Consider the following 21240-nt stretch of genomic DNA (forward strand, 5'->3'; position numbering starts at 1 on the left):
TATTTCAATTTTTAATTTGATAACTTTATTAAACATGGCTTTTACATCTGAATATAGAGTGTAAACATTGTGTGGCTGTGACTACAAGCAGCTACAGAGCTCACAGTGTACAGTGTATGATAGGGTTGTCAGTGTTACACTCAAGCTGTGACTCTTAGTGAAGGGATCATAAATCTACAAGTCTGTGCTATTGTCTTATGATCGTATTAGACTTTTTCTGCATGTGTGTGTGTTTCCTGGAGGAGTCCTCCTTCCTCTTCCTGCTGCCGTGGCTGCTCTGCTGCAGCCTGTAGGTTTTCCGAGCCTGGGCTCTCTCCTTCTCCAGGACCTCTGTGTCATCCAGAATCTCCAGACCTGGGATCTGACTGATGACGTACTGTCTGAAGAGGAACAAAATGAAGACAAATGAGAAACACCATTCACAGGACATTGTATGCAGGTTGACCTTATGTATATAGATGCAGTTGTGGGATGTAATGAAATACATTTACTACATTAAAGTACTACATTTTTCATGAATTTGAACTTTAATTCAGTAGATTTTTTTTCTGGTAACTTTCAATTTGACTCCACTTCATATATCAGCAAATATCTGACTGTTTACACCACTAAATTTTTTTACAATGCATTGCATTACATGTTTACGTTATTTTTTTTTATATTTCAATAATGGAACTAGTCCATTGATCGAATTGGAAGAGGCAGGTGAGATTAGACCACGCCTCCTGCAGCAGTAGCACTTGTGGGGGAAGATTCATGTAAAATGGATTTGGAAGAGACCACCACCAAGACTCAGTCGTGAAATAAACCCCGTCCATGACTGCATTTAAAAGAGATGTATGACAGTGTGGACTTGCATTGTGTTAAACAATATACAGTAGACAGAGCAGAGAGTGGGCTGCACTTTACCTTTAATACTTTAAGTAGATTTACTTAGTTTTACTGAAGCCATAGTGCTTGTTCATTTTGGAAATTGTTGGGTTTCTCTGTTGTATTCAAGGTCTGGACCTAAATACGTAAAGTGCCTTGAGATAATGTATGTTGTGATTTGGCGCTATACAAATCAAATAGAATAGAATTGAATGAAGTACTGGACTGTATTAGACTGAAGAGATGTTTGTATTCTGCTCCCACATGTGTTGAAGAAACGATGAAACAGCTTCCAATAGTGTAGTGTGCTACAACACAGCAGCAGCCACAACAGCAGTAATGAAGTGGAATGAACTCAGCTCCAACAGTGTCAACACAAACTGAATTCATGAAAGAGCTTAAACACAAAAATAACATGTTCACTTTTACTGCTAGTGTGGTTGTTTTCATTTCCATTAGTTGGCTCTGTAGACCAGATTATTACAATGGCTTGTGAATAATAATAATGAACTAGAACAATGCAAACTAAAGTGTGTTAAAATACAGAACTAGATAAAGGACTTAAGTGGAAATGGTTGGGTCAGTCCCCTTGGACCCTGGGGCCTCCACACCCCCCATATGGCTCATCTTTTTCCTTGTGTACTTTTTTACGTTTTCATTTCCAACATGTAGAACTAAGGGCTGTCTCATAACCTTCAAACTGCCTGATTCTGGAGGTGAAATAATAAATCCTTTATTTAGGTGAAGATTTTCGGGACTGAAGCCTTCTGGTTTGTGTTTCTAGTTTGACCAATCACATTTAAGCAGGCTTTGGTTGCCTGAATGTGGAGAGAAAGAGGCTGAACACATTGACTGAAATACATTAGCAGTCAGCTGTTAGAGATGAGCCAAAGTGTCGTCTGGACCTAAAACACCTACAAAAAGTATCACTATTTGTGTTTTGGACTGTATAGTTGTACGGAGAATGGAAGACCATTATCCTATACTTTCTGATTTGTCCATATTCCTAGTTATTTTATTTACTTTTTAATTTCCAACATGAAGACCTAAATGCTGTTTCCCACTGGCCGATTCTGGTTGTGAAATGATATATCCTTTATTTACAATATTTTTGTATTTAATAGTAAAACAGTGGAGGCCACAATAGGAGACTTTCATGATTAGAGACTGGAAACAAGCTGACAGTGCTCACCTGTAGTCTTTGTACTGGGTCAGGCTTCCTCCATTGAAGTAGCTTGGTGCTGCCTCGTTGTTCATCATACTGAGGATCCTGTTTTTTCAAAGGAACAGAGAAGAAGTTATATGAAGAGAAAAGGGAGGGTTATCACTTTCACTGTGCATGTTACCATCTGTCAGTCTCTCTTACTCGGGAGGCTAAAACATTTCTACACCCTACAATGATTCCCACATGAGGAGGAGTTTGTACGCTTTTTTCCTCTGAAGGCCTTTCTCACACAGGCCAGACCCGTATTGCATCCTTCCACCAAGTTTTGTGGAAATCCATTTAACAAACCAACAAACCAACAAAGGGACAGGGTGCACATGCTTTGAGTGCACTGTGTTGTGTCTGTTGGGACTTCTACCAGACAATGTTAAATCATGGTTTTTGTCGAGTTTAGCTACGTTAGACCTGTGATGAAGAACAGGCTCTATTTCTTAATAGCTCGATATAGAGATTTGATTCCAATCACCTGAGCATATTGTGTATTAGGACCAGATTTATTTTTGTGCTCATTAGACTGTTGTGTTTTTGTGTTTTCTCTTGATTGTCTGGCTAGTTTTTAAATCGTATTGCTGGACAGTACACTTCTTTTCCCTTTTTCAGTTGTTTGAAAGACAAATGTCCTTCTAGTAAATGCAACAATGAAAAAGGTCTGCAGGAGCAGAAAAGCATAAGCGGTGAAGCTACAACAGATCCCTTGCAGAAATACAACATACAATCTGAGGCTCACTTGATGTTGGGGAACTTGCGTCGTATTTCTTCCACGAACACGGGCAGATTGTTGATTTTGTTCTTGTTGATGCACACTGTGGTCACGCTGGGCATGTAGGGGAACTTTACGTGAGATGTGTACTTGTTGCAGTCCAGAATCAGAGTGCTGAGCTTCTCCAGCTGACCGAGCAGAACCGGGTTCCAATAAAGACTGAATGAAGGAGAACACGCTGCGACTCCAGCTGCTCAGGCTCGTCTCTCTCTGAGGAAATATGCTTCAAAATGTATGTTTAACTGTGTGATCGATGGAATATCCACCTGCTGGATTTTGTACCGTAAATAAAAAGGAAGGTTGATTTATGTGTGGGAAATTCATACTCTGCAAATTATTCCCTGATGAAATGGTTCACTTTGACCTGCTTCTAAGTTAATCTGGTAAATGAGGCCACAGACAAGCAACAGTGTTTTAAGGATCTTAAAGCTGCACAAATCAATCTTTTTACATAAGCGACGGCTCACGCGATGATGTAAAATATAAAAGGTGTGATTCGTGGCGACAAACATGCAGAAGATTTCCATCCAACTCTGCAGTTCCCCTCAGCTTGAAGGAGTAGAGTGCGTTTCAGCTCCACCAACAACTTGTTTTTGCCTCACTCTCATGCTTCTCATTATCCTCATATCCAGCTGCAGCAGCTGTTTTCAAATGTTAAACCCACACGTGCTCTGCAGCAAAGTGCGCGCAGACAGTTAAAGAGCAGCTGGTGGAGCATTTAACAGCTAGAGAGACAGATATAAGGTATTAACTGGTGCTGGTGTCATTAATAACATCTATAATCTATAAACAGCACATTTCATATTTTCATTATTACAACCAGTCTGAAAGAGTTTAGATATGATAATACATATTCACATATTTTTATTATCATCATCATCATAATCATTATCGTTATCATATTCATCATTATTATTTTCATCATCCTTATCATTATGATTTTTTTCATTATTATCATTATAATAATTTTCATCATTATCATTATTATCATCAATATTATTATTATTATTATTATGATTATTATTATATGATGCTTACACAACTGTTCCTGGTCTCTATCTCCTCCTCTCTTCCCCCTCTCCACTCCCTCTCTTCTCTCCCCTCTTTACCACCCCTCTCCTCTCTTCATCATTTTTCTTCGCTCACCCAAAACCGGCCGAGGCAGACGGCCGCTCACATTGGGTCAGGTTTCAGTAAACGATTACGAGTTTTTCCTCTACACTCTATACTCTATAATTTCCGAATGTCTCGACCTTACTATGTAAAGTGCTTTTTGGTAATGTATGTTATAATTTGGCACAATACAATAAAATGTAATTGAATTTAAACATGTTTCTCAGGAGACAGAAAGCTGGATGTTTGTGGATCAAAACAATCTGTAGACCTGAAGAGAACGGCAGCATTGGTGATAATCCTCTTTGACATTACATATAGTTCTTCTGTCAGTTGTAATCTAAGAATATTGACAAGTGCAGCTTTCATTTGTGCCTCTCTTTTTAACAACCTAAGCTTTGCAGGCTACAACAGCAGTTGAAGACTTTTAGTCCTTTAGCTTCTGATTACTAAGAAAAGGATACTCATCCAGCAGATTGTAGCTCAGGTCCAGCACCTCCAGAGTGTCTGTCTGTGTGAGTATAGTTTCATAAGGGATTTCTGTCAGGCCCTGGTACGCAAATGACAGCCAGTGGAAGCTGGAGGCATGGCTGGACTGACTGTGATGGCCTGAAGTATGATGATCCATTCTCTACAGTCCCTCTGCACCCGTAGTGATGAAGATTAGGAGAGAAGTCAGATGATTATGCCATGATCAAAACCTTGAATTCACAACAACAAACACAGGGGAGAGTCTTGATGAGTCTAGAAGCAATGGGCTTTTCATTTATTTTACGATTACCCTATCAGCTCGTAAAGAAATGTTCATCTATAGACTTCTAGACTATAAACAAAACACTGTATACTACATGCAACATATGCCTGCACAGCATTATGACCAGCACTTCAGTCGAATACAGTACTACACAATAGCCCTGCAAAATAAAACAGCTGTCACTAACATTTTTGTAACCCTAATAAGTACAATCTTACAGGTTGATGCGAGGAAAAAGTCCAATAGTCCTTCCTCAAAAACTATCCAAGATGTATTGATACACAATAACTACAAACTGTTAATATATTCAGATATTAGAAAAAAACTTTAAAAAGATTTTGAGTGTTGTGATTTATAGCAGGGGAAATGAGCCTCTTCATTGCTTTAAGGGTTGGACTGAAATTATTATTACCTAAAATGATGATTATTATTATTAGTAGTAATAATGATAATAATAACTGAATATGAATACAGCTCTGCACAGCATCTGGTGTACTCAGTCTTGAATACAATATGTTCAGGTAGGTCTTGATTATATTAACTAATTTAATGCTACTTCCATCGAACCTAAGTTAGCTATATTTTAAGAGAAAGGTTTCGGTGGCATGTATAATTTGTAATGTCTCTGTATGTTGCAGTTCTTTCTCAGTGATACAGATATTGACGCGTTGTAATAAAACCACAAACAAGACCAGCATGAAACTGATAACTGACACAACCAGTTTGTCTGTGGAAAAGACTTTGGATACCGTCTCTGTCTGTAGTTTGAGAGATAACATTGTGTGCAGGCTGATTCTCGACTAGGCTACTTAGAAGTGTAAGCAATTCTGGGACTCTTGATAAATGCAACTTATTGAAACCTGCAGAAACCCTGGGCTACAAATACAAACATCTTAAAGGGATGAGCCACGCTCAGCACAAAGAACAGGAAAAGAGGAAAGCTCTTTCCCAAAGTTCAAAAATACTCCTTCCAACACCTTGTACATGAACACAAGCACTTTAGCTGGTGTACAGATCACATTTCTCTGAGTCAGATGAGTTGAAATGCGACTGACACAAGACTCTCAGCCCGACTATCTGATTTTTTAAAAGCTGCTATTGTACTGTACGTTTTAGAAATAACTTTTTTTTAAATAATTTAAAGCAGCCTGGTGATCAATAACAACAACAAGTTGACATTTATCTTTTAACATATACACATGTATATCTGAGTTTTAGTCTAACTCACCGAGCCGAGGAGCTGAGAACGGTGTCTCGAGTGCATCCAAACCTCTGAGAACTGCTCACAGCTCACATAAAAGGCCTCCTTTCATACCCACGCTGTAGATCACATGATGGGGATAATCACATTTCTGCCTAACCTTGTGGTTTGCAGGACCCACAGGCAAAGATCTAAATAACACTGATGGCGTTGAATTCTCAAAAGAAAGGGGAAAACAACAGCAGCAGCGTCCAAGTGGGGCTTTGAAACCAATGAAGAAATATCAACATGGAATGTAGTTTTACTCTACCAGACAAAAGTTGTTTTAGGGTTCATAGACAGTGGCTAATTAGATTTGGATATGACATAATCTCCGTCATCAGACCGTACTTTGAAGCTGATGTTCACAAAGACATTTCTTTTGATCACTTGCTATCACAAGTTGCTCCTCGGAGTCATCACAGATTTGTGTCTGAAATCAAACTGTGGGAATTCTACATTTGACTCTTCCTGCCAGTTCTGTAAGAGTAATTTACTTCAACTCAATAATCCAACAGCTGATTATGCAAAATATTAGATTAGTGCTTCATTTACACAGATGATGCAATCTCAACTTTCATTATGTTATTTTCCTGTTTACATGGAAGGATTTGGATCTAAAACACCTACACGCTGTTTGTGTTTTTTGAGGAGAAGTAGTCGGCCTGTAAACAGTGTACAATGAATAAAAAGCAAGAATCTCAGCCGTCTACACCCAAGGCCCCAAAATATTGGCAGTTGATACTAGAGGCTGATTATCGTTAGACTTTAGATGATTGGGGTCCAAGATTGATCCCTCCCCTCCCTCCCCTCCCTAACACCACTAGTAACGTGTACACAGAGTAGTAATCTGATTAAACGCAACCTCATTATGTACAGTGTAAGCACAACATAAATTAAAAGTATAAAAGTTTTATAACTAGGTTTTGGACACTTCAGGTACAATTTCAACAAACTCATTTGCAACAATGTGGCTACACCACAAACTAGTTGACAAATCTGTGAACCTGGGGCCCCTGTTGTTAATCCAGCCTTGGTTGGGTCTGATATAGTTCAAAGATGCTAAATACGTTTTTAAAATTCTCTTGTGAGCTTTACATATAGTATATGACAATACTTTCAGTGGCTAATGTGAATAAATGCTGTGTAAACAATGTCACATAGTGTAGCAGGTTACTTTTTAGACACAATAATTGTCACAAAGTTCATTATAAATCATGGGGAGTTCCTGCAAAGATCCCACTGATCGTCATGTCAACGTCCTGAGAATGAGTCCTTCCTGCAACTCCTCTGAAACACCACAGTGAGTGGTTCATGGCTGTGAATCTCTCACATTCAAGTCTTGACTGAACATACAAAGCGATGACCCCTGCTGGTTTTACAGTCTTGTATCTGCCACTTGGCTCTTCTCCACACCAGGATGCACTTTTTGCTTCCCTTCCTTTTTGACCTTGGGGGCGCTTTTCTCCAGTTGGTGTAGGTGACCGGCTCACCGCCGGCCCACTCCCAGCGTCCTCGGCCTTCCCGGTCATTCAGACCTTATATAGTAAGAGCAAAAAGAAAAATCAGATAGTTTGTAGACTCGATATAGATTGGTCTAAAAGTTTCATGAATAACACTGTAGTCCTTCCATCACACTGCAAGAGCCAAATACTGAATCCAACCTTGCGTATCTATGTTTTACAAGCAGGATTATACAAAGTTCTATACAAAGCTTTCCACCATTAGGGCGGCTGTGGCTCAAGAGAGAGAGTGGTTTGTCCACTAACCAGAGGGTCGGTGGTTCAATCCCAGTCTCCCCTGTTCAGCAGGACTGAAGTTCCCTTGGGCAAGATACTGAACCAAAAGTGCCCCAGACGGCTGATTTTAAAATGCTGCAGTAACACGAGCAGCAAAAGCAAGAATAGCAGCTAGTGACAGTGGACGTCTCAGGTGAAAGGTGTGATAAGGATCAGTATCTGACTTAGTGATGCTCTGCTCCATTTATCTGCTGTGGTGATCCAATGTAAATGCAAATTTAAATCCATTGTTATGTCCTTGACTTTGAAACTGGAGGTGTTAATATGCTGTTGGCAGCCAGCTAAGATTTTCAAAGCTTTTTAATCAGAGGTCATTTGGGTGAAAAAAACACTTAATCCTGTTAATTTACAAGATTCTTAATTTACATGTTTAACAAACCTAGATGAAGGGCACTGATCACACAAACTGGACTTGATGTCTAAAATTGGAGGAGTCCCTTTTTAACTGTAAAATTACACATTAGACATTTTGAAACAAACTGTAAACTGCAACACCAGAGCAACAAATCATAAAGAAATACATACCAATCCAAAATGGTTTTCTTCCACTGAAGTCCCACAACCAGTCCATGTCATCTTTAGAGAGAACACTTGCTAGACTTCCTTTATATCTGGGATAAAAAAGGAATAGGACAGCTGTGTTTTCTTTTTGAAGAGGTATTTATACAGTCAGGCAGGAGATTATACAGTCCTTGCATGTGACAGAGCACTGATCAGAAGCGTGTACTCCATGGCCACGCTTTGTCTCTGACAATTTCTCTCTAGGTCTACTCATCCTTTAACAAACATATCTTGTGTGGTTGTGGGAACAAACCACAACCGTGTTTGAGCTTCGTGTGGAAATGTACCTCTCCCTGCAGGCTCTGTTAGCTGTGCTCCAGGTGGCTTTGTGCTCAGTGCTGAGGGTATAGCACTGGCCACTATGAAAGGTCCAGCCCTGAGGACACTTCTGAGCTCCCACCATCTGTGTCACAAGAGAAAGTACACAGAAAATCTTAGGTGAACATCATTCATTAAGATGAAAATGCTAAGATATAATTTTAGTTTCATCAACTTAAGGAAACAGAGGAAATAGACAGAGTTACAAATGAATCTCTCTGGAGCGCCGCAAGGTTCTATTCTTGATCCACAATACTTTTCGGTCTTGATATGTTAACAAACTCCTTCATAAGGACAGTACTGACTTTAATCACAGATGAATGAACTGACACAAATCTATATAGCTGTTAATATATCTTAATGATCTGGTCCACAATTTCAAAGAGAGAAAATTGCCCACAATTTACGGTTCAAATTCAAATTTCACAATGGACAAGAAATGTGGGTGTTAACTTTCCAGCCACATACTGTATAAGTAACATAAGTAAAACAGTGAGACCTTTGCTTTATTCCACTGATGCATCTTTTGCCACTGATGCAAAGATGCATATAATTTTTTTTCTTCATGTTGTGAAGCTGGAATACCTGATCAGTTGGTGCCCAGGGTTTCCAGGACACACCGTTGCAGTGAAAGAGCTGATTAGTGGTTTGGTTGATATGCAGGAGTCCCATCAGTGCTGGCACACAGGGCTTGGGGATGAAGTTATCAGCTGAAGCCTATGCATCAAAAAATTCAGTGTGGAGCAACCAATATGCATTTGAGTGGTAAGATATTGACCAATAACGACCAATCACAGATTTGAAGGTGAAGTTAGGGAGAAGGTCTCCATCTTACTGGCTTGCTACCCATCTAACTGAGCTATATCCATGAAAAATGGCCAGAAAACTGAGACGTCAATGCAGCTATATGAGTAGTTGAAGGCCGACAAGTCTCAAATGTCTTAAATCATTCTAAAAACCCAACTGGTCCCAGCAACCACTAGCAAAACCGTGCGTATCGTCTAAAAAGTAATTAGGGGTAATGACACATAACTAGATTCTGGTTGGTGAGGACAAAATTAAACTGATTATTACCGTCATTTGAAACAGAAATTGGTAATAAGATGAATAGAATGTCAAGCTGAAGGAGTTGAGGGAAAGAAAGACAGACTGTCAAGCTGAGGCACTTGAAGTGGCCATGAAGAGATTTTGGCAAAAGAGAACTGAGCTAATTTTCCAAGAAGCAGCGATGTTTTTACTCACATGTCCTTTAACCAGTTCGGTTTTCTGACGTTCTGAGATCTTTCTTCGAGGATCATGTTTGGATTCAGTTAGCGCTGCTGACACGTGCTGCTGTGCCCCTCTGCTAACAACCCGAATGTTTGCTTTTCTGCCCTTCCTTGATGGGGAGGTGTCATCCTCTACTTGCACTTGCATGATGCCATGATACTGGAATAAAGGAACATTTTGTTCACGACAGAATGAATTTTTGTTTTTCAAAACGTGAACGTTTTAGTAGGCTGTTGTTGCTGCTCACCGTGTAAACAATCTCTGTTCCATTGTGAAAAACTGAGGAAGGTGCAATCTGAAAGAAAAAACAAGAGTTAAAGGTTCGAGCAAATTTTTACTGAAAACTTGGACAAAGCTACAACAAGAAATAAAATCTCAGCCATTACTTATGTTTGAGAGAAGGTACTTACAGACTTTGGATTGCCCATAACTCTGAGTTTCTTTTTTGGGAGACTTGCAGGCCTGGAGATGCTGTCACCACGGGCCCAGAGGACTGATTCGGTGCCTAAGGGAAGTTTTTCCAGTTTAATGGATCCATGCCGGGGGTAGGTGTCTGACCTAATCTCTTTTCCTCCAAGGAGAGGAGCCTCCTGATCCTGGTTCAGCCTGCACTGCCCTGTGGTGATAAAGTTTCCAGATAGTTAGAAAGATATCAATTACCTGAGCTTTAAGATTCACTGGCTCTGTTATATTTGTGGATTTGACCCATGGGCACTACAGTAAGTATTCAGCCTCAATATAAACTGGTGTGTTGCTCCAGAATGGTGAAAATAAATAACTGGGCTTTAGTTGTACCTCTTCCAGAATCCCTGATGGTGACTTGAGCCATGTTGATGATGCCTATTGTTGTGGCTTCAGGGGAGATGAGTAGCACTTCAAACATTTCCTCAGCCTCCTCAAGGTAATCCTGAATGATCCCTATTTGCCAGCTCCTCCTTGACACTCCTACATAACGACGGAAACATCACAGCTTTGTTTTACAAGAGCTGGCACAGGTAAGCATTTACTCACAATCTACAAACGATAATCTGTACAGTTACTATTTTCCCTTTCAGGCAAGATTTATTTTCAACTCGTGTGTCAGTTTTACAGGTGAGTCGTGCTCCCACCTTTAAAAACAAATAGTGACTGCTTACTTTAAAATGCATAGTGCAAGCTTTCTATATTGAGCAGTACATACCTGGATCAAACTGAATGAGGGAAGAAGGACTTATAAGGAAGTCTTTACCAGCTGTTGCAGTCACAGCCTTCACCTAAATAAAGACACATAATTCAAAAATAAGTCATCAGGTAGCAATAATAAATCCAAATCCTGCTCCTATAGCTTTATTGATCAGTGCTCAAATTGAAATAACACAACAGTTGGTCAGTTTCAAAAACAAATGGCCGCAGACCTTGACAGTGATATATGATGACTCTGCCAAGTTTCCTTTGCGGATGATGTCCAGCGAGACACCCGCTTGCTCCTCACATACAGAGAGCTGAGACAGAGACAGTTCCACGCTGGACCAGCTGAATTCCAGGCTGCAAGGGTAAGATCAAGCACGGTGAGGATGACGCAGGTAATTTAATATATCATAGAGTTAAGAGTCACATAGTTTCCTTTCCTCCTTACATGTGAGAGGGCCCTGTGTTCCCTAGAGGATCAGACACTGTAAACTCCAGACTGTCTGAGAGGGACTCCCTGTCTGGATTGGTGATGTAGATGATGGTTCTCTTGTTCAGCTCTGCCTGAGAGAAGCTCTGTTGCACAAAGCCACCTGTCAACAGCAAAGGGAAGACTTGGCTTTTTTTTAAGTTTAGCTTGAGTATAGATGGAAAAAGGAAATGTATTTTCCTACCTGTAGTCATGTTTTCTAGGTAACCAAAGTAGGGCGGGCGAACGATGCAGAATATCAGCTCTTCTTCTCTGCTGTCGCTGTCGTGGGCCTTCAGCTCCCGAGATGACAGATAGATCCCATATCGTCCATCACCCAGAACCTCTGCCTTCCAAAGAGGGAGTAGCTTCACAACCTCCGGAGCAGACTTATCCAAAGGCTTGATCTGAAATGATGCATGTTTGTTTTTAAATAAAATAGATATTGACTACGATGAATATCATAGCAAAGGAAGTGGATAAAGTAACTGCTAGTATTTTAGCATTACCGATGTTTGGACTAGGATCCTGATTTATGCCATCATAAAATGAAAAAATGATCTTGTTCCAGATGATATATATATACTGTATATATATAAAGCTTATAGTAAGTGCTGGCTCAGGTGAGCTGTGAACCATCCTCTCTCTCCCTCCCTCTCTCTCTCTCTCTCTCCAGGTAGTATCTCTGACTCCAGAGCTGTAGGATCCAGGTCTGACACTACTCAACAACAATTATAATAATAATTATTATTATTATACTGTATATCTTTATTATTCTACTCTTGAGCCATATATATATAAATGTGAGGTGTGCAATCAGAGTCAGACCGTTTTTTGAACTTGGAACACATCATCTGTCACATGGTGGCAAAGAACAGCTAATGTTGCTTTGAGAGTTGTGTTACAATTACAGAGCCATTAAATCCACAAAAGAGCTCATCATATGATAATGTGATAATGCGATAATGCCTTTATCACCCACCTGGATGGTGAAGAACACTGGTTCCAAATGTAACCGCCCATCCAGGAGGAAGCCTCGATTGGTGCTGTCAGAGGCCGTGAAGGCAAACCGGTCGATCTGTGACGGCCCTCCATCATGTTTATATGATACCTCCATCTCTTGTATGTGTCTGAGTGTGAAGTTTGATCCCGCAGTCAGGGTGGTGTCCACTAAAAGCAGCCTGCCATACTGTGGAGGCTGGAGGAGGGTGAAGGTCAGGACGCTGGGTGGAGTGTCTGGGTCAGAAAGGGCCAGGCAGTCAGGACCCAGGATGATGGAGGAGCCCTGGGGGACCGTAATGCCTTTGTTGGAGGACAGAGATGGCAGAACTCGATCCACCATTTCCACTGTGACCTCAAAGCTTCCATTTCGGCTGGTCTTCCCATTACTCACAACAAACCTGTCAAAACATTTAACAGTCTGGGCGTTAATAGATCCCTTATTTTGACAGATCTCAATGAAATATTGAAATAGTCCAAATAAAATTGTCTTATTTTACATCGTGTTGTTATTCTTCAAGTAAATGTGACCTCAGTCAAGCTGGCATGGTGTTATGGTTAGACAGAAAGAAAATCTGAATTGATCAAATTATCTTTATACTAGCCACTGGTAAAAAGCAAATATGGCAAGTTTTGGCTTCTAAACTCACTGGAAGGTTTCTTTGTGTGCGTTTGCTCGATTGTCGTGCACATAAGCTACGAGGTTTGCTGCTATGTCCAACTGGCTGAAGGTGGAGATGGCCAGTCCAGGATGATTGATGTACTCTATGTGTCCCTGAGCGGGAGGGTTGGTGATGACATACATAAGCTCCTCTGGCTTTTCTGTGCCGTCTGTGGCCAACAGCACGTCTGTGGTGAGAACCACGCGATCACCCCGACTGACGTTCACTGGTTTTACCAAGATGGCGATATTTCCTGAAAGTCGTGGAAACATGTATAGGTTGCATTGAAATTATGACCACATCAGTATAAATATACACCAGGAAGGACAAACACATTGGAGTTGTGGCTCTGCACTCATGAGGATATCACAACAAGAAGAAAACTTGATCCAAACCCATGTCTAATGAAGACTGGCATCTAGTACCTTTCTCAAGATCTTTGACAGAGATGTGGAAGTGCTGTGGTGGTGATTGATTCTTTCCGTCCAGCAAGTGGAAGACAAAGAAGTCCTGTGTTTTGGCGGCGTGCAGGCCTGTGTGCACATAGCGCAGAAGGTTCATGTCCACCATTTCCTGGGCGCAATTCTTTCCGGCTGTCAGCGTCACCCAGTCCTGACCCTCCTGAGAAGGGATCAGTCACAGTTAGGAGCCTCCCTGGTTCTCACTAAGGTTTACATTGGAAGGTTACTGCATAATAAAGTAGCGCATAGCAATGTCATGGGAATCAGGGCTGGGTTCTTTGAATAGTGGAATTATTCTTTCCAGGAACACCACTGCTATTTTTTGCTTTAAGTAAGTGTCTTCTGCACTTTTCTATGTCAAATTAGATTCAACAGTTTAACACAGTTGGAAAAAGTTTCGTCACTTTATTCATGTCCAAGCTGCCATGGATTTTCTACTTTCTTAAAGTACATGTCTTCAATACAATCCTTTGCACTCAAATGCATCAATATTCAGCAAACGAGCAACTCGGACAAGTTTCTGCCACATTACCAGATTAGAGTCTGTGCACAGAGAAAAGACAAAACACATCACCTTCTGTTGACGTCAGAGACTGAGCAGCACAGCTAAACCTAAGATGACTGAAGTAAATTAAATCTTTTAACTGATTGGTGACATGCAGCACATTTTTAAATATGACCACATTTGTAGAACTTTGTCTTGTAACTTTTTTATTGTATCCTATATTTATTCTATGACACAAGGAGATCAATATTTTAACTTTTTGAGATGCATTGAGGCTCGATGCCTCTACTAACCAGTGCAGTTTGATTCTTAATCTATTTTTTCCACACTCATATGAGGTCACTGAGACTTTTGACCTTTTCCAACCGACATCTAATCAGTTTTTTTTTCAGAGTCAAAGTGACAACTAGTCAACATTTGAATAAATTCCCTAAAGGCAGACTTGAGACATCATGTTCAAGAGGACAAAATCATGTTGTTAGGTAACCATGACCTTGACCTTTACGTAACCTTTGACCATCAATATCTCATAATTTCATATTTGAGTCCAAGTGTCAACTGGTCAAAATGTGAAGAAATTCACTCAAGGCGTTCTTGAGATATTGTGTTTACAAGAATGAGACGGGCGGAGAGACAATCAGAAAACATAATACTTCAGGCCACTGGCTGTCACCAGCACAGAGGCATACAAATGTATGTTTTTATAATTAAAATGTATGAAATTGAAGTGTAAAAACAACGAGACAATAGTCACTCAGAGGGACAAACCTATTAAGAATCGTCACCCCATTGTTTACAGAGGATTCCATATATTCTCATCACTCAGTATCGCTTTTAAAACATAATGGCATTGCACTAACCTTAAGTTGAAGTAGTCCTTGGGTAGGAACACTTTCAAATATGTACATGACCTCTGAAGAGGGACTATCACCATCATGTGCAAACAGTGTCACACTGGATATGAGCCTTGTCTCACCTGGCTCCACTTCCAGCCCATTGTTCCTAATGGACACAAGATTGTGGTAACAATTGTATTGTTTTTCTACAAGCAATTACGTGATGACTGACTTTGAATAGGAACTGAAGGTGTTAGTCCAACCTTATAGTCCGAGGCTCCTCATCATTGACTGGCAGAACTTTAACCATCACTTGTCTGTGGAGCTGGTGCCGGCCATCCGTCAACTGGATGGTAAAAGTGTCCTCCATATTCTCGGAGTCATCGTGCATATACATCAGATCCATACCTGCGAGCCAATGATGACAGATTTATTTGACTTTTTTGAATGATGTAATACTGAGGTGGAATTGTTCAACAAAGGTCTACATGATGGAAACCATTTTTACATGAAAGGCTTAATGAGTGTGTCAATACTGACAAGAATCTGTAACACATAATATCTGTGGTAAACACTCAGAGAACATGGTCTGAGCTTTTGACAATATTTCACAGCCTTTGAATAGAACCATTGGAGGTTTCACCTGATCCTGGGCCTGTACTACGAAGCATGATTCGTGGTTAACTTTAGGTTTAACTCTGAGTTTTCAGTCCTACAAAGCTGGTTCACTCTTTGCCGGGGTAAATTTAACTGAAACGCTTGTCACAGCGATTCAACTCACATTTTCATTTGCTCCTTGATTAAAATAAGATATTCCGGTGGATTTAAACATATTTTCATGGTTATTTTGCAAGATTACATTCTTACATTTCTGAGCATTTTACCCGCAGCGGTCGCCATGTTGATTCACTTTGTTCGTTCGTAAAGCATTCTGGTATTTCAGTCTACCACTTTGTTATTAGGGGTGTCCTGAATACACTATGTTGAAGGGCTGTTTGAAGGGCTAGACTACATCACATATAGAAATGGGACAATGCTACCCCTTCACGACCACGCGCAAAACGAAGGGGTAGGGCCAAGTGGTAGGACAAATGGGTTGATTGGGAGAGGGCACAACTCTGTCTCAGTGTGGCTGTGATTTGGTCTAAGTTCAAACTGTGACTCAAAACAGGGTCAAATTATGTACAAAACTTCCAAAGTGAAATGAAACTACAACACAGACATGTAAAAAGTACCATTAGCCAGATCTGTCATCGTAAAGTCGACCACGGGTGAGTGGGGACTAGCCTCTCGTCTCTTGCTGACGGGCCTTTCACTGTTGTGGTTAATGATGCTGCCATGCTGAGGGGCTTTAACGATGCTGAACAGCAGGACGTTCCTGGGGACGTCCAGATCCGCTGCGTGCAGCACAGACGAGTCCAGCTGCTTCGTTTCTCCTTCTCGTACCTTATCACAGAAGCACATCAATCGATATTGGAATGTCTCCTGTTTGTTATTGTCTTCAGAAGTGAGACTGACTACGAAAACTTACTGTGATATTGCGAGCCACAAAGTCTGGGATCTCATCGTTTGTTGGATTGATAATAATGTAGAAGGGCACATGCGCAGAACTGTGTTTCCCATCCGACACACAGAGCATGAACTGGTCGACTGTGGGCTCCATCCTCTGGTGTCTGGACTGTACATAGTTCACCTGGCCGTCAATGATGTCTTTGAATGAAAATGAGGCTGTGAAAAAGAGAACAGAAAAACACTTGAAACTTGTTTTTGTTTCATACATGTGATAAAACTATACGGACACGGTATATCCTAATGCTTACCTATGCTTATGCCCGTGTTACTTTTCTCAAAGCCAGGACTTGGCAGGACATTTTCAATGTAACCAAACTGGGGTGGAGAAATCAGACTGACCACCAGTTCATCCAGGACGGTGTCCACGTCAGAGGCCTTCAAATGAGAAGAAGTTATCGGGGCAGTTCCACCTTCATCCACCAAAAAGATGTCTCCTATGAACAAATAGGAAAGTTCTAAAACGTCATACTAGTATCCCTATCTTTGTACTTAAACATAGAGCAGGTCAGTGTAATGTGGTCATTGGTCCAAATAAACACCTGCAGAGAGATAGTGGGTAATGGTGTAACAGTGTTACTGTGTTATTCTCTTCAGCACAATGTGGCGGTTTTAGAATTCTTTACATTTATAAGTCATGTATATCATTTTAGTGAGGGAAAAAAATGGCCCACCTGTTGCCAATGAAGGTGCTTGGCTGTCGACTGGAAACACTGTGATCTGGAGGTCGTACACAGGGAGGCTGTCCCGGAACTGTGCTGTACCTCTGGTCCTGGTGGGATTTCCTCCCCCGCAGCACAGAGCAGAGTTTTCTGTTTCTCCATCCGAAATGACAAACGTGATGGTGTCATGGCGAGGAGTGAGACCAATCTCCAATCCTGAAACAACAACCGGAGCACTTTCAGAGACAGTGTGTTTCTCTCTCCAATATATGTCCTGTTTACGTTAACTGGGCAGCTCTGAAATTAGAAAATGAGATTTCTGAATGTGACCACAGATGTGAATTACAGAAATATCTGGATTGCAACTGCAGCGGATATATTGAACCTTTCTAAAACAATCAGAGGAGGGTTTCTAACATTCTAGGCCCAACCGGCCGGTGGTCACAAGTTTTTAATTTTCAATTTCTAATGTTAGCTACTGTATGGTCTGTGGCTGTTGCATGGATCAGCTGGCCTGGACCTCACTGCTGCACTTGTCGGATCCCACAGGACGGATGTTGATAGCAGGTCTGAACGGGGTCTCAGCACAGACTCGCCCGACATGGCCTGACGTGCTTGAACAAACTAAGGAGGCTGGTGTCAGCAAAACACTCTAAGGTCTTTAAGATAACCAGATTCTCTTTATGCCACAAAAAATATTAGTGTTAAAATAACTACCAAAAAAGGCCTAAGCTGAAAAGGGCTGGGTCCTAACCCTAATTTCAAATGCAACATTGTGCGCACAAACTTGGCACAAGTTCAGAGCTAATTAACATCTCCCCTGCAAAAAAAACTTCTTTACAATATATATAGAACAAATCACTGTCTGAAAGTTCCCAATCCTTACCCTCCATTAAATGGGTACAAGATTTATCAAGCAGTCCTGGTGCAGAGTATATATAACAGGTAAGCTTAGCCTAGCATGAGGACTTGAAACAGGGGAAAACAACATGGCTCTGTTAGGGTTGTCAGCATCTGATCAAAGAATACTTTAACTGTTTTACCAAGCTTTCCAGCATATTATGCTTACTCTGTTCAGTTCAGGCAGGGACAATTCATAGTTTCTAGTTTATGGATAATTATATATTATTATGTTTACTCCAACAACATCATCTCTTCCATCTCTTCCGACTACACTTTGGCTAAGAAGATGATGGTCTAATAATCAAAACAAAAAAAGTTAAGTTGCACTTATGTGTTGCACTTACATCTAGCACCTTGTAGTTTGGCATTTTTTAAGCTAATGTACCTACATGATTCTTGCTGTTCTGGGTTTGTGGTCTCATGGTTGAATGCACTTATTGGAAGTCGCTTTGGATAAAAGCGTCAGCTAAATGATATGTAATGAAATGTAAAAGCATCGTAAACACTGTGCTAAAGTGGACAACTGTGACCCTTATAAAAGTTGTGATTTTAGTGCGACCGCTGCAGTCTACCTGTGTGTTTGTAGGTGATGATCCCAGCTGTGATATCTGCCTGGAGGAAGTGATCGATCACGACACCATTTCGTAGCACCACGCCGTGATACGGCTGCCGCGCAATCAAGAAGCCCAGGCTGCCGTTGTCGCTGTCTGCATCAGAAGCAAAGATGTACTCTGCTGTGATGGTGATCTCCTGACCCTCAGCGCAGTTGAGAACTGGTTTCAAACTAGCGACCAACACCGGGACCTCATCATTAATGGGCTTCACCTGGAGAACACACGCAAGTCACTTAAGTGAAACAAAAAAGGGTCCAATAGTGTGAAGCCATTTAGATCGCTATTTTCTTAAGGAACCCCCTTACATGGGAACAATTACCTTCACTTGCAGGATGAAACTGACTGAATTGCTTCCATCCGTTGCAGAGAGTTCAATGGTGTCCTCTACAGTTTCTGAGTTGTCATGATTGTAACTGTGCATAAAAATAAATTCAAGTTAGGTCAGACATACTGACAAAAGAAAGAAACAGTCAGAGTTCAAATAATGAATTCATTCTTATAGCAACAGTGACATTCTTAGAGAAGACATCATGATGGCCTCATTCCTATCATGCGGCCATATATTATTTTTAATAAAGTCCATTATTTCATTTTCTGATATGACATCACTTATCTTGTAAGGGGGAATAATGTTCTGATCAATATGAGCTTAAAATTGTCTCTTTAAAAAGGTCCAGTGTGTAAGATGTAAGTGAAAGGGATCTATTGGCATCTAAATTGTACTAATTGTTGTTTCCTTACCCTAGAATAGCCCCTTTATATTTAAATAATTATTTGCATCAGGAGCGGGTCCTCTCTACACAGGCCACCATGTTTTTTACAATAGTTGAAACTGGACAAACTAAACATATTTTGATTTTATCACAACATGAAAGAGAACCTGTGGCAGCCTTCAGTTGTCATACAAACTCTAAAGGTGTTTAGTCTGTCCAGTCTGGGCTATTGTGAAAAACATGGAGGCCTCCGTAGAGAGGACCCTCCTGATGTAAATATAAACAGGTACTGCTTCTGGCTAAATCAACTTGCAAGGGGTAAATGTAGTTAGTGCTATTAAGATGATCCAACCTCTAAATCCCAAATGACATAAAGAAATGAATAAACCAGGATTTCTGACCTAACTTTAAAGCTTTTCACGTCTTGTACGGTGAACGCCTGGCCTGGTCGGAGCAGGAGGCCACCGAGTTGCAGGGCTCCATGCTGTGGATCCTTTTGCAGCGCCACCCGCAGGGCTTCCTCCATAGAGTCCATATCTGAGAGCAGCAAGTGTTCAGGGCCAAGCCAGCACTCCCCTCCCTCATCTACAGTCAGAGCATTGGTGATGACCTGGAACAGAATATATCTGCACTTTTCTACACATCCACATGCAATGAATGAGACAAGAATGATACAATTATCTCCTCCACCTGTGGTGGCTGGTTGTCTTCTGGTGTCACAGTGATGTTAAAGCAGATCCCAGTGACTGTTTTCCCCAGACGGTTAGTGACAGAGAGAACAAACTGGATGTGCTGGGGGTAAGGGCCAATGTCCATGATTGGAGGCATGTAGGCTACTTTCATGAAGTTCACTGCATGCTGGAAACAAGACAAAACATAAATCACTGAGTTTTTGATAAATCTGTCAACACATGTACATTTAATGTACTAAAAACTCAAAGCGTTACTTGCGTGAAGAGCCTCAGAACAGGTGCATTGGAGTCTTTGGTGAATTTGGGTATACTGTCCACCAGGAACAGTCTCCCTGCATCAGAAGTGCTGCACATCAAATCAGGAGCACAGTGTTCACACAGAATACTCCTCTGCAGTCTGGTGTATAGATTTCCTTTTTAGAGTATACAAACCTGTGAGGACCAGTGTGGAAAGGCGGAGTAGTAACTGTGTATGTCAGCTCACTGTCAGGGGACTCCAGGTCTACAAAGTGAAGCTGTTGTCGTGTTATATGGACCACTTCTGTTTCTTTGTTCACAAGACACCGGCTGGACCCAGGAACCTCTTTAGGTGGTTGGTCTGGAACAGCTTCTATGTGCACCAGCACCATCTGAAGACACCACAGTACAACTCTGTGACAGAATTCCACTGCACCAGACAACGAGTAAGAAAGTAGTTCTCATTTTTTAGAGACGCAAGGAGTGTGGCTCAAGAGCTGACGATGTCCCTTGGTTGGTATCTCAGCAACTATTGGATTGATTGCCATGAAACTTGGTATCAACATGAATGGTCCCAAGAAGATGAATCACTAACAGTTTTGGTTTTGGATGCTACATATTTGGTTCCCAGAGGATGAATTTGTAGATCCCTAACTTTCCGGTGGAACACAGGAAGTAAAAAGCCAACATGTGTTTAGCTCAAATCTTCACTGCGTCACTGTCAGAGTGACTCAACAGAATCCATTTTCAGGTAACTGTCACCAAATAAAGTAGAAAATAACCTAAACTTAACCTAACCTTAAGCTGCAGTGTCAATTAATAGTTATAATAAACATAGTTTA

General features: G+C 41.0%; 2 protein-coding genes across 3 annotated transcripts in view; both read right to left on the reverse strand.

Moving 5' to 3' along the window:
- On the reverse strand, positions 1 to 6018 carry LOC118102229 (leucine-rich repeat-containing protein 72). Of its 2 annotated transcripts, none has more exons than XM_035148293.2 (5): positions 5951 to 6014; positions 4433 to 4669; positions 2823 to 3005; positions 2063 to 2140; positions 1 to 380 (listed from the first exon to the last, which is right to left on the reverse strand). In XM_035148293.2, the coding sequence occupies exons 2-5, from the start codon at positions 4594 to 4596 to the stop codon at positions 188 to 190; spliced, it is 618 nt and encodes a 205-aa protein (XP_035004184.1). In that variant the 5' UTR covers positions 4597 to 4669; positions 5951 to 6014; the 3' UTR covers positions 1 to 187. The 2 variants fall into 2 exon arrangements, with proteins under 2 accessions (XP_035004184.1, XP_035004183.1); XM_035148292.2 differs by having other exon boundaries at positions 2 to 380; positions 4433 to 4610; positions 5951 to 6018.
- frem1a (Fras1 related extracellular matrix 1a) overlaps positions 4699 to 21240 on the reverse strand; it is a 26547-nt gene continuing 10005 nt past the window's right edge. The window contains exons 11-37 of the mRNA XM_035148182.2: positions 20594 to 20790; positions 20417 to 20507; positions 20160 to 20327; positions 19871 to 20079; positions 19076 to 19169; positions 18715 to 18967; positions 17252 to 17455; positions 16829 to 17014; positions 16540 to 16736; positions 16244 to 16454; positions 15272 to 15416; positions 15033 to 15174; positions 13632 to 13827; positions 13195 to 13459; positions 12528 to 12945; positions 11751 to 11952; positions 11525 to 11669; positions 11304 to 11433; positions 11090 to 11162; positions 10705 to 10854; positions 10320 to 10525; positions 10157 to 10204; positions 9883 to 10068; positions 9226 to 9357; positions 8610 to 8725; positions 8287 to 8372; positions 4699 to 7500 (exon numbers count right to left, since the gene is read on the reverse strand). Of these exons, the coding sequence (XP_035004073.2) occupies positions 7298 to 7500; positions 8287 to 8372; positions 8610 to 8725; positions 9226 to 9357; positions 9883 to 10068; positions 10157 to 10204; positions 10320 to 10525; positions 10705 to 10854; positions 11090 to 11162; positions 11304 to 11433; positions 11525 to 11669; positions 11751 to 11952; positions 12528 to 12945; positions 13195 to 13459; positions 13632 to 13827; positions 15033 to 15174; positions 15272 to 15416; positions 16244 to 16454; positions 16540 to 16736; positions 16829 to 17014; positions 17252 to 17455; positions 18715 to 18967; positions 19076 to 19169; positions 19871 to 20079; positions 20160 to 20327; positions 20417 to 20507; positions 20594 to 20790 (4653 nt within the window). The 3' untranslated portion in view covers positions 4699 to 7297. The remainder of the gene's footprint in view (positions 7501 to 8286; positions 8373 to 8609; positions 8726 to 9225; positions 9358 to 9882; positions 10069 to 10156; positions 10205 to 10319; positions 10526 to 10704; positions 10855 to 11089; positions 11163 to 11303; positions 11434 to 11524; positions 11670 to 11750; positions 11953 to 12527; positions 12946 to 13194; positions 13460 to 13631; positions 13828 to 15032; positions 15175 to 15271; positions 15417 to 16243; positions 16455 to 16539; positions 16737 to 16828; positions 17015 to 17251; positions 17456 to 18714; positions 18968 to 19075; positions 19170 to 19870; positions 20080 to 20159; positions 20328 to 20416; positions 20508 to 20593; positions 20791 to 21240) is intronic.

This window comes from Hippoglossus stenolepis, chromosome 23, assembly GCF_022539355.2.
Source record: "Hippoglossus stenolepis isolate QCI-W04-F060 chromosome 23, HSTE1.2, whole genome shotgun sequence".
Lineage (NCBI taxonomy): Eukaryota > Metazoa > Chordata > Actinopteri > Pleuronectiformes > Pleuronectidae > Hippoglossus > Hippoglossus stenolepis.